General features: G+C 41.0%; 2 protein-coding genes across 2 annotated transcripts; one reads left to right on the top strand and one right to left on the bottom strand.

Annotated features, from left to right (window-relative positions):
* Positions 1–316: 316 nt before the first annotated feature.
* LOC117254767 (uncharacterized) lies at positions 317–5,695 on the bottom strand. Its single transcript, XM_033623168.2, has 6 exons — positions 4,909–5,695; positions 3,337–3,830; positions 2,732–2,981; positions 1,940–2,189; positions 1,261–1,849; positions 317–1,123 (listed from the first exon to the last, which is right to left on the bottom strand). Exons 2-6 carry the CDS (start codon positions 3,822–3,824, stop codon positions 700–702), a joined length of 2,001 nt encoding a protein of 666 aa, XP_033479059.1. The 5' UTR covers positions 3,825–3,830; positions 4,909–5,695; the 3' UTR covers positions 317–699.
* Positions 5,696–5,778: 83 nt separating this feature from the next.
* cyp4f3 (cytochrome P450, family 4, subfamily F, polypeptide 3) lies at positions 5,779–11,747 on the top strand. The gene is made up of 13 exons (XM_033623172.2): positions 5,779–5,982; positions 6,303–6,447; positions 6,567–6,620; positions 6,755–6,882; positions 8,041–8,162; positions 8,257–8,403; positions 8,558–8,681; positions 8,786–8,852; positions 8,945–9,074; positions 9,186–9,319; positions 9,481–9,545; positions 9,625–9,707; positions 9,787–11,747. The coding sequence occupies exons 1-13, from the start codon at positions 5,779–5,781 to the stop codon at positions 10,004–10,006; spliced, it is 1,623 nt and encodes a 540-aa protein (XP_033479063.1). The 3' UTR covers positions 10,007–11,747.
* Positions 11,748–12,128: the final 381 nt, after the last annotated feature.

The raw sequence follows: 12,128 nt of genomic DNA, 5'->3' as shown, positions 1-12,128 counted from the left end.
AAAAAGTGTTTTGTCAAAAAAATACAGTAAAGAATGTCAAAAAAATAGCACAGTATGTCAAAAAAATATAGTATAGTATGTAAAAAATGTCATAGTATAGCATATCAAGATTATATCGTAGTATAGTATGTCAAAAAAAATAGTACAGTATAATGTCAAAAAATATAGTATGTTTTGTCAAAAAAATATAGTAAAGTATGTCAAAGAAATATAGTATAGTATGTAAAAAAATATATAGTAAAGAAGAACATTCAAGTCTTACACTGTGAGCTGTGTGAACTCATGAATATTGTCAATAGAAGGCGAGAGAAAAATGTGCATTCATGGAACTTTATTCTTTGAATTATTTCATATAACAGTGGAGCATCTTCAAGTGCTGTGCAAAACCCAAAGCTTCATTAATCCACTCCAAAAGAGAACAAAAAAAGCACTGACAAAAAGAGGAAAACTGAGGTCAAACACTGAGTGCATTCACAGACACTAACATTGTCAGACAACTTCTTTTTCTCAAACATATACTGTAATATTCAATCGAACCTTTAAAGCCCCAGTGTCTCTGTGCATGAGCACTGCCATAACAAGTGGGCAACATGCAAGTGATCCAGTCACACTGAATTACTTGATTCAATAACTCTTTCATCAACTTGAAGTTTTAATTTTTGTGGCCTGCTGCACCAGATGTAATAACTCAACAAACACTCAGGATCTGTGCTTAGTTTGCAGACAAGAAGGCAGAAACAAACACAGCCGGTTTCTTCTCACAGATTGATCTGACACAGCTTGGAGTCGACTGGTGCTGCCTGTACCGGAGTGCAGACTAGCCTGGACTGCCCTGGTGTAGCCTGGTGCACGTGGGACAAATGGAGTCACCATGCCAGATCCATCAACACTCCTCACAGGAGACGAAGTGGCCCCGGTCTGTGCTGGGAGTTGTCTCTGCTCGGCTGACGTCTGCACCTGCCAGACATCTTCCTGTGGTCGGGTATAGCAGCTGGTGCTCATCTGTGATTGGCCAGCATCTGCTTTTGGCGTTTGGACTGAGGTCGCCAGCCAGTGTGGCTGATGGTGTTCACTGGTCTGGTGATGTGGCAGCTGCAGAGGAGAGTCGCTGTCAGAGGTGGAGCTGCCGAGGACAAAAAGTTGTATTTTAAAAGTGCATTCAAACAGAGAACATTAGAAATAAAGTCTCAAATAAAGGGTTTGTTGTCTCCGTGGCCTATTTGAGAATTGACAGTAATTTTGTCTCCAGGTTACACCTACCTACTAAATGACGTGCGAAGGAAAGGGTAAGCTGGCTTGTTGTGTTTCTGTGGGCTCGCCATGACCACATATTCATCCTGAGGCAGCACAGACGAGCTGTGGCTCACCAGTGGTGACATCATCATGTACTCCGGCCCTTCCTCACCCGGCTTGCAGCCCTCTATCCCAGCACTGCGGAGGTCCCCTGTCACCACAGCTGGGAGCTTATTCACTGGGAGATGACAGTCCATCTTCATCTTCATGTAGCTGCCGGTCTCAGCCATGTAGCTGTGACGGGATCTGACAGGGCTGAGGTGTGAGGTGGAGCTCACAGAGGGTTCAGGCTCTGCTTTGTGTGGTTTGAAGGGATGTCCGTGATGTTTAGTTGGACTTGTCTGGATTTCAGGGTTTCGGGGGGCCAGGCGAGAACCAAGCGGTCTCACATTCACCTGCTTGTCTCTGTATTTGGGTCTGCAGCCTTTTGGAGCCAGAAGGGTTTGAAGCTGATTGTGGCTGGAGGCGGGTGACCAGCTGAAGTTAGGAAGCACTCGCTGTGCCCTGATTGTCTCACGAACCACTTCATGAATGTGCTGAGCTACTGCTGTGTTTCCTGTACAGAGCAGACATAAGGATGAGGGGTCACTGCCCTATGGTAAGGCAGAAATTAATTTAATAAGCACATTTTTTTATTCTGAATTACCTTGATCTCTTGCTTCCATCCAGATCTCTCCGGGACCGTTTGGTGCTGACCTGCCAAGCTCCAAAAAGAACAAACCATCCAAGTGGCCAAAGCGCCGAACACTTAGCAAAGGTATTGTAACCGATGGCAAAGCACGGAATGCTGCCACTCTGACCAAGATGAGAGACGTAGCTGTGAGGCAGAGCCGGCTCTCCCCCGCCAGGGACTTGGAATAGCCCAGACTTCTGGGCTTCACCGTGACGGGCCACACCTTAGACAAAGGTGAAGGGAACAGGTGAAGATCAGACAGAGATATTTATCCAATAAAGAGCTAGTGATACTTGAAGATATCATATGTAACATTTCCACAGTGGCGTAATATCCCCTTTTCCCTCTTTGCTATAACTTGGGGAAAAACATGGGAAACACCAGATGCTATGTCACAGCGAGAAAAGAATCATTCAAGGCTACAGAATTTTACTGACTAACAGTAATACTGCACAGCACCAGCATCACCATCCAGTCGGTGGGCGGTGACTGGTTTTGGCTTGAATGTTTTTAACTGGAGGCCGGATCACAAACTTTCTTATTCTACAGCTAAACAGTACACTAAAATATGTTTCTGAAAATATCTGAGAAGAGAAACAGGCAGTAGTAGGGGTGGGTGATATGGCCCTAAAGTAATATCATGATAATTCAGGGTATTTTTGTGATAACAATATTCTTGCAGTATGACAAGACAAGGTTGACTTTTTTTGTGTATGTCGACTTTTGTAAGGCAGGAAAAAAGATCCAATAAAAGTCTGGTCTGACCTCTTTGAAGAAAGCAGCAGGGGGCAGAGTGCAGTACCCGTCATCATCTCCATAAAACCCTCCTCCATGCTCTTCATCCCTCTGCTCCTCCTCCATCAGTTTCTTAAGAGCCAGGTACCACTCTTCTTGCTCCTGCCGGTCCTCTGCCACTAGCACCATGGTCTGATCCTTGACATATAGCGCCACCATGTGGCCTTTCCTGGAACTGCCACTCCGGCTCACACTGAGGCAGCACCTCAGGTAAATCACCCTGTGGGGAAGGATTTAATTTAATAGCGTTTTAAATGTTTTCATTACCTTATAGACAGCCATTCGCCAAAATAGTGAAGCCAATGGCCACGGCTTTAGAGTAAGCTGCAGCTGGCGGGATCTTAAGATTTATTTGCACGCTTAAAAACTACCTTGTAGGACTGATAGGAGGTTGGGGTCAAGGGTAACTCAAAAAGTAGTAGTAGCAGTAGTATTCCAATTAATTAGGTGAAGTTATGGATGTATTCAGGACCTCAAACAAAGACTGATACCATAAGGTATGCGCATTTGACTGGTGGCATGCATTGATGTGAAAACACTTTAAAACTTAACTTGTTGAAGTTACTTTTACTAACCCTTGCTTGCTTGATCCAAACAGCGCAGCTTTACCAGCAGACTTCTCCATCGCTGTGAACGTCTCCTGGCTCTTGTACCATTCGAGACGGCTCAGCCCGGTGTGACTTCCTGCTCTCAGGACAAAATATTTTCTCTGGTTCCACTCCTGCTTCCCCAGGTAACCTTGTTTCAGCACATCAACCTGCGGCCCAGGGGAGGTCAGGAGAGCGCTGGCCAGAGGGACCAGAGTGTTGGAGGTCCGGCCAGCACAGTAGAGTTCCTCATAGAAATGGGACTGAGGACTGGGCTGCATGTCAACATAATGGTCCTGAGTGTCCTGGTCCTGCCTCATCTGATGACCATTCATCCATGGAGGCTGCAGAGGTGATTCAACTGGCAGCCATGTTTGGGTGGAGCTGTGGCTGACAGACGCAAGAGGGGAGCTGGAGGCAAGAAGAGATCCGTTTACGTTGGCACACCTGTTGTGCCCTTCTGCACTCTCATTCATTTCAAGCTGTAAACCAGAAACATGCAAACAGAAGAAGTGAAAAACATTTTCTAAAGAAACTCTAACAAGTCAAATTGCCCACGATATAGCACTTATAATCCAAGTACAGACAAAGAAAACAAGGTGATGTACACAGGTTGACATAGAACATAAAAAGCCACCAATGACAGTCATAACAATACTAAAAATATCTTGCAGTAGCACTTAAATTTGGTGTAATCTGTTAAATATTGCACCCATGTGTGTATGTGTATGATTAAAAAAAATAGTAATAAAAATATTGACAATACATTTTTGAAAGAACAAAAATATAACAGCTTGGTAGTAATAGTAAAGGAGAAATTAATTAGCATTAACATTAGCTGACCTATATGAGGGAAATCATCCGAGGTCATTTGAAAGGTTGGTTGTGTTTTTTTTTTTTTTTTTATTAACACTCTGTGACACTGTTTATGTCTTAAAAAAAGCAAAAAGTTCAAAAAATATTAATGATAAAAAAAGTAAAGGAGAAATGAATTATAATAGAATAATAATTAAAAAATAATAATAATTTAATATTAAGATGTGTAAGCTGTTGCAGTATGAAAGGTCCTGGCAGGGATGTGGCGATGGGGCCACTGATTAAAAATAATTAGTACTACTTGTTCAGGCTTATTGGGGTATTCTTTTACAAGTGTCTAAACATAATAAATTACATATTGATAAATAGCAGTCTGAAGAGGTATAAGCACTCTATTCATCTTTAGTGCTAAAATTAGTCGAAGGATCCACTGAAAAAAATAACTTGAGACAATTTTAGAGGACTGCTAATCAATTAAAAAAACAAAAACAAAAAAAAAACCACTGGCAGTTTTTTTTCTATTTTATACTTTTACAACATGAGTGTCTTTGGTATCGGATAAAACAAGCAAATAACTTCTTTTTTTCACATAATTTTCCGTCGTTGTGTAAATATTTCATAATTAATAGACTAATTGAACTACAGTAAACATGGCGCCTACATAACCTTAGCTAATTAAAGTAAGCTAGCTGTGTCGCGTTTTCCCTCTCACCGTTAGGACACAAATGTTTGATGAAAACTCACCTGAAACTGACAGGTATTGACAGTACAACTGGAAACACGGACAGTGTCGCCTGTTTTTTTATTTCAGGCTGCCTGCAGGAGTCCAAAAACGGTTTGGAAAAAGATTTCCAAACTAGTTTTCAGTGTAACTTTGGTGTTTAGTCGGAGCCTGTTTGTCTGCTCACGTGCATCCGGTGCCAATCAGTGTGGCCTTCAGGAGCTCCTCGTAAAACCTTACTCTCCAGTAAAGAGAAGTCGGACAAGTCGTTTAATTAAATTCGTAGGCAGGAAATAAGAAATATTTGGCCATTGCAGAAATTAATCTTGATGTACAAAAGCTGATAAATAAACAATAACTATATAAACACTGACGTTTCAATTACTCCCATCAGAGCAAAGGTTGTAGTCGCAGTCTATGTCTTTGTGTTTTTTCGTTTTTTTCAGTGGAGTGCCTAGATCAACATAATGTCAACAACTTTGACAGCAATAAAGATACTAATAAGAGAAAACTGGGTATTATTCTTATAGTATAAACTAAATTAATAACATTTTTCAGCAAGAAGGAGAAACATGGTTTCTAGAGGGCTGCTTTTCTTTTCCAACAACTTTATTTGATCCATATTACAAATTCTTGTAAGAAAAATGACATTTCTATGATTAACAATGCTTTTATCTTCATCACCATGATACAGTTAGTGGTTAGTGTAGCAGACAAAGGAAGTGTTGTCTCTCACAGTGGTTACAGCAGTTATCCCTGTTGAAATAACTGTGAGGAACACTTTCTGCATGTTTCCACATTAGTAACTTCTCTTTGTGAACACAGCCGCTGTCAGAAGAGGGTAAGTATCAAGCAACCTCTGGATACTCATCCCTTTCTGTCTCTGTCCCAGGATGTCCCTCCTCTGGGGTGTCATCTCTCATGTCCTCAGCTGGACGGGCCTCTGTCAGGTCCTGCTTGTGGCCTGTGCAGGACTGGGAGCTGTGGTTGCAGTCTGGATGCTGAGGCTGCTGGCGCGACACGCCTGGTACACACACAGGCTGTCCTGCTTCAGGAAGCCACATGCAAACTCCTGGCTTTTAGGCCACCTGGGCAAGGTAGGATACACCAACCAATGCGGTAAAACACACCTGATCACATGCATTTATAGCCTTATTTGTAATGACATTCACCTCATCTGTTTCCTTTAAATGCCGTGTCATTATTGTAATACTTGGTAATTGCTGAAATGAGAATCTGGAAATGTAACTGTAGCTTTCTCAGTGTGATACAACATGTGCCTAGTGTTGTGAAATTTCCTCTTTGTGTAATTCAGCAAACGAACCAAAACTCACTTGTTTCTTTAATTTAAAAAGATAGAGTTCAATTAAACTTCTGTGTATTGTTTAGTTTAATTTAATATTCATTTGTGGCTCAGATGCAGTGCACAGAGGAAGGTCTCCTGCAGGTGGATGACTTGGTGCAAATATACACACACTGTTGCAGCTGGTTCATCGGCCCTTTCTATCACCTGGTCCGACTCTTCCACCCCGACTACATCAAACCTCTACTAACGGCACCTGGTAGCGTATAATCACTGTAAACCTTTTTCCACACCAATGAAAGCGCCATGGCAACTAAAGCTTCATTTGTATTGTTCTTTTCTCTCTCCATTACATCCTCACTCCTTCCCTCAACCCAGCAAGCATTACTGTGAAAGATGAACTCATCTATGGCCATCTGCGTCCGTGGCTTGGTGAGTCAAATAGCTCATGTTGCTGAATTAGCAACAATAAAGTCAAATGACTGTGATTGCAATCACTGTGTGTGTACTGTGTAGCAAGTATTGATTACACTCCACAGTCAAACCTTCTCTGTCTTGTGTCCCAGGACAGAGCCTGTTGCTAAGCGACGGGGAGGAGTGGTCTCGCAAGAGACGGCTGCTGACCCCAGCTTTTCATTTTGATATCCTGAAGAGCTACGTCGCCAGGTTTAACACCTCAACTAACACTATGCACGTAAGACACACAGTAGTGTACAGATACACGCAAACAACTGCTGTCATTTATAAAATATATGTCCTGCATCCACAGTCTTACTTAGGTAAAAATTTACAAGTATTAATGTCGAAATAAACTTAAAGTGTCATTAGTATCATTAATGTGTTCATCACTTTAATGTTGCAGCTGGCAAAGGTGGATTTTATCTCAATGACTTTATATACTGCTGGGTAGCTTAATCTATGTATAGGATGTGATTTTGCCAAGCAGGACATGCTCCTGGATCAAAATCCAATATGGCGTTCCTGGACCCATCGGTGTGCTGCTCTTGGGCTTCTTTCACAATTCCTTTTTGCTTCTTCAGAGCTAAGGTTTCCAAATTGACGTTTGAACAGTTAAACAAAAATCCTCAGTAACATTAAACAAAAACCTTTTAAGCTACTAAAGGGCTAGCAAGTTGCTAAGTAGGTAGCCTATGCTAATAAGTAAGCAAGATGTTGATCCTTGATAGATTTAGTTAGGTTTATCCAGGACCATCATCATCACGCTAACTCTGGATAATTTGTTCATGTCAACATCAACACAGCAGCCTATGATGGTCAAGATCAACACAACAAGTAGTCCAGGATCAAGGTGGCAATGATGTCCCTGGATCAAACAAATTATGCAGGATAAAGATGATGATGATGTTCTGGATCAACAAACAGATTATCCAGGGTCAACATGGCAGTGATGGTCCTACATATATATTAGAATATTCTATCCTATTGGCAAGCTTACTCATTAGCATGGCCTACCTAGTTAACAAGCTGATTCGCTAACTCTGCAGTAGCTTATAAAGTTTTTGTTCAGTGTTACAGATGATTTTGTTTAATTGTACTAACTTCAATTTGGATAACTAGCTTAGCTTTTAAGAAGCACAAAGGAATTTGGAAAGAAGCACAAGAACAGCACATTGATGATGTGAGAGGGCTGTGATTGGTTAATTGCATTATTGACCCAGGAACATGTCCTACTCGGCAAAATCATGTTGTGCAAATAGATCATAGGCAAAAGGGGTCTAAACTGCAAGGCACAAATTGATTTAGCTGAAGGGATTGTGTTTCACTGGAGCTGTACTTTGTATGATTTCATATGACAAATAAATTGAGCTCTTGTATCTTTTCTGTCTTTCAGGAGAAGTGGCGCCACCTGGTGGCAAAGGGCACGACTAATATAGAGATGTTTGACCACATCACTCTGATGACTCTGGACAGTTTGCTGAAATGTGCATTTAGCTACAACAGCAACTGTCAGAGGTGAGGACACACATTTAAATATGTTCCACAAATATATTCTTCTCTTGATCCTCTATTTTTTTTTTAAATTATTATTATTATTTTCTCTCTCCAGGTCAACCAGTGAGTACGTGTCAGCCATAGTGGAGCTGAGTGACCTGGTAATAGATCGTCGGCAAAAGATTTTCCATCACTGGGACTGGATTTACTGGAAAACACAGCAGGGAAAACGGTTCAAAAGGGCCTTAAGCATCGTGCACAGGTGTGACCTTCTGACCTTTATGTAACGTAGTAGCACAAACAATACAGAACCTTTTAAGTCTGATGATACATTTTTATCTTATGATATTCCTGTTCTATAGTAACAATTTCCTGTTGTCAACTCTATTCTATGTTTGGGTAAAACTTGTTTGCAGGTTTACCAGGGAGGTGGTCCAGAAGCGACGAGCCCTGATCAGCCAACAGAAGAACACAGAGACAGATTTCTCCACAGCACCACAGAGAAAGAAGGATTTCGTGGACATCATACTGCTGGCAAAGGTAGGAGAGAAGAAGAAATAGGACTGAAAAACACAAGATGTAGAGAAAAAGACAGTTTAATTGCTTTAAAGGATTGAAGATGATGTAATTCTGTATAATTGCAGGATGAGGATGGACGAGGCCTGACAGATGAGGAGATACAGGCTGAGGCCAACACCTTCATGTTCGCAGGTGAGACAGGTTAAAGGGTCTGCATACAACATTCAGAACATTAATGTAGCTTTGAGAATTTAAAGAATCAAACTCTCCTACCTTGTCCACAGGTCACGACACAACAGGCAGTGCCATTTGCTGGACGCTGTATAACTTAGCACGCCACAACCACTATCAGGAGCAATGCAGGCAGGAAGTGATGGATCTGTTGCAAGGACGAGATACGCATGAAATAGAGTGGTCAGAAAACACACACAGCCTGAATCACTGGATGTTCGATCATCGTAGTATTAAGTACAGCTGAAAGTCAGAAATTAGTATAATTTAAATGTGTTATATCTTTGTCGAAAGGGAGGATCTGTCCAGCCTTCCCTTCACCACCATGTGCATCAGAGAGTCTCTGAGGCTACACTCTCCTGTGCAGGCCGTAACAAGGAGGTACACCCAGGACATGGCATTGCCAGGGGATCTGACAGTACCGAAGGGTGAGAGAGAGTAATGATTTCACTTCTATTTGTGAAAGAAAATTTTCAGGGATTTCCCTTTGCCTCAACGAGAACGTGAAAGTGTGATAACCTTCAGACAGTGTCGCACTGAAGGTAGAGTGTTCCCAAAACTATAGTGTCTTTGTGTTACTCCTCCCCAGGTGCCATCACTTTGGTCAGTATTTATGGAACACACCACAACCCTGCTGTTTGGACAAACCCACATGTAAGAAATAAAAAGAAAAATCTTTTCACTTTGGCTCAGCTATGTCACGTTTGACTTAAGTGATCCACTCTTTTTATAGGAGTATCAGCCGCTGCGTTTTGACCCTGCAAACAAAGAGGGACAGGCCTCTCACGCCTTCATCCCCTTCTCCTCAGGCCCCAGGTACTGCGTCCTCATTGCTGTTGTAATATCTGACATAATTCTGAATATGCTGGTAACGACAAGCATTATGTGTTTACAGGAACTGTATCGGTCAGAAATTCGCCCTGGCAGAGCTTCGGGTTGTCGTGGCGTTGACCCTGCTCAGGTTTCGCCTGACCCCGGGGGTGAACCCTGAACTCGGGACCAGCTCTGGGGGAGTCCGCCGTCTCCCCCAGCTCGTCCTGCGTGCGGAGGGAGGTTTGTGGCTGCAAATAGAGCCACTGGAGCCGCACAGCCTGGAGGAGTTGCAGGACGAATGATCCAAGATGACGTCAAACACAATCGCAGAAGCATTTGCCTCACACCTGGAAGTTTAGCACTGTTCTTGTCACTGGATTTATGTTTATTGTATAAGCGTGTGTGGATTATGAGACATGCAAAAGGTCCCACCATCGCTCCTACAGAGGAGCAAGACACACAGACTGTGAGGTGGTTTTGCCATTTTGTCTCTTTGTGGTCATTTTGTGTCTCTTTAAGATGAGTTTGCTTCTCTTTGACAGAATTTTGTGTCTTTTTTTGGTCATTTTGTGTCTCTTTATGGTTCTTTTGCCCCTTTAGTTGTTATTTTGTGTCTCTTTGCAGTTCCCTTTCCATGTCTTTGTGGTCTTTTTGAGTGTCCTCCTGGTCAGTATGTAGGCCAGGGGGGCATCTGACAGTTTGGGCCCCTGGGCCTGTGCCTGGTAGGCCTGTTCAGTAACTAATCCATGTGTATAAATGCATGTTTGACCTTTGTTTTTACAAAGCAATTTGTTAGGCTTCATTACTCTTTTTCCTAAGCTGTGATCCAACAAATAACTACCAAAACATGACTAACTAAACCTGCTAAACTGCCTTCATGACATTCACAAGTGGATGTCACAAAACATCTTGCAGCTCAATGCTGACAAGACAAAGAAGTTAGTCATAGGACAAGGTAGTGCGAACATTCAACCCTTTGTTTAAACAAACATGTAAATTCAGTAGTTCAATCTGGTTTCAGCCATCTCGGAAATATCTCCAGGATCAGGTCATTCCCTCCCAACAAACATCTGGAAACTGTTATTCATGCATCATTCATAACCAGTTGTTTAGATTATTGCAATTCCTTGCTCTCTGGCATCAGTAAAAAATCCCTCTCCCCTCTGACCACATCACACCAATCCTGGCTTCTCTACACTGGTTATCTGTTGCTTTTAGAAATGATTTTAAGATTTTACTGATGACTTACAAAGCCCTGAGAAGCCTTGCTCCAAGTTATATAACAGATCTTTCACTGCCCTAAGTTCCTGCTCACGCTGAGATCCTCAGCTACACATTTTCTTGTTGTTCCGAGGTCTAGATTAATTCACAGAGGTGACAGAGCCTTTGCAGTCAGAGCTCCACGACTTTGTATTGACCTGCCTGAGGAGATCAGGGCTGCAAACTCAGTCTAGTCTTTTAAATCACTTCTGAACAATGTTATTTTTACGCTATTTTTATTGCTTTTATCTTGTTTTACTGCTTTGTCTTTTATTTGGTTTTGTAAAGCACTTTGTAACTGCATTTTGAAAGTTGCGATACAAATAAAATTTAGCATTATTATTATTTTAACATAATCTGTAATATGTAATTTACTGCCTCAACATGTTTATTGTTCTAATGACATGATCAAATTTTTTATTGTATCAAGTTTGTTTTAAATACATTTTAAGTTTTAAAAAAGCTTATCCACATCCTTGAACTTGTTGCAGGCAGAGGTTAAAACAGGTTTAGGACACAAAAATGTGAATATCTTTGGTATCTGAGTTAGATTATGATCTGAATTATGAAAGCCAAGTCAGCCTAGGGCCAATATTTTAGGCCAGTGCATTACTCTTAAATTTAAAATAAAGAAAAGAAATGTTAACTCGGGGCTTGCACATTATTTGATTTAAAGAATCTTAATGAGAATATTCCTGTGGGGACAGTTATGTAGGGTATGATATATAAACATATTTCAACCCATGGGAAAACTTCTTTGTAAAAATAAATAAATAAATAAATAATAAGTATTTGGCAGGAAGAAATACACTAAATTAAATAACTGAAGTAAATCTTTTAAATAAAATATTCACCCTTATATAAATAAAAGAATAGGTAAATAGTTACAGATAAAACAAAGCAATAATGATACCACTTTTTTGAATCAATTAATTTTTGTACCTTGATCATTTGTTTCATTGTTTTAATTGATTTAATAAACAAAAAAAAAAAAAGTCCACACCCTGAGCATTTCATATTTTCTGGCTGCAGTAACAAAGTCTGAACACTAGGTGGCGGCAAAGTGCCATTTTAACCCAATATTCGTTAAAAACTATTATTTTTATAGTTTTTTCCAGAAGTAACTAAGTTGAATATATTTATGGTGAGTATGTAACAATTTAA

This window comes from Epinephelus lanceolatus, chromosome 24 (assembly GCF_041903045.1).
Source record: "Epinephelus lanceolatus isolate andai-2023 chromosome 24, ASM4190304v1, whole genome shotgun sequence".
In the NCBI taxonomy this organism is placed as follows: Eukaryota; Metazoa; Chordata; class Actinopteri; order Perciformes; family Serranidae; genus Epinephelus; species Epinephelus lanceolatus.
This window is presented reverse-complemented; position numbering and strand designations above follow the sequence as displayed.

What these genes read in the sequence shown, in the direction of transcription:
- LOC117254767 (XM_033623168.2), bottom strand. Translation starts at nt 3,824, where the DNA reads ATGAATGAGAGTGCAGAAGGGCACAACAGGTGTGCCAACGTAAACGGA. An exon ending in TTTGGATCAAGCAAGCAAGG is followed by an intron (nt 2,982 to 3,336) that starts GTTAGTAAAAGT and finishes CCTTCCCCACAG; the next exon opens with GGTGATTTACCTGAGGTGCT. An exon ending in GATGGAAGCAAGAGATCAAG is followed by an intron (nt 1,850 to 1,939) that starts GTAATTCAGAAT and finishes TGCTCTGTACAG; the next exon opens with GAAACACAGCAGTAGCTCAG.
- cyp4f3 (XM_033623172.2), top strand. Translation starts at nt 5,779, where the DNA reads ATGTCCCTCCTCTGGGGTGTCATCTCTCATGTCCTCAGCTGGACGGGC. An exon ending in GGATCTGACAGTACCGAAGG is followed by an intron (nt 9,320 to 9,480) that starts GTGAGAGAGAGT and finishes ACTCCTCCCCAG; the next exon opens with GTGCCATCACTTTGGTCAGT. An exon ending in CTGTTTGGACAAACCCACAT is followed by an intron (nt 9,546 to 9,624) that starts GTAAGAAATAAA and finishes CTCTTTTTATAG; the next exon opens with GAGTATCAGCCGCTGCGTTT.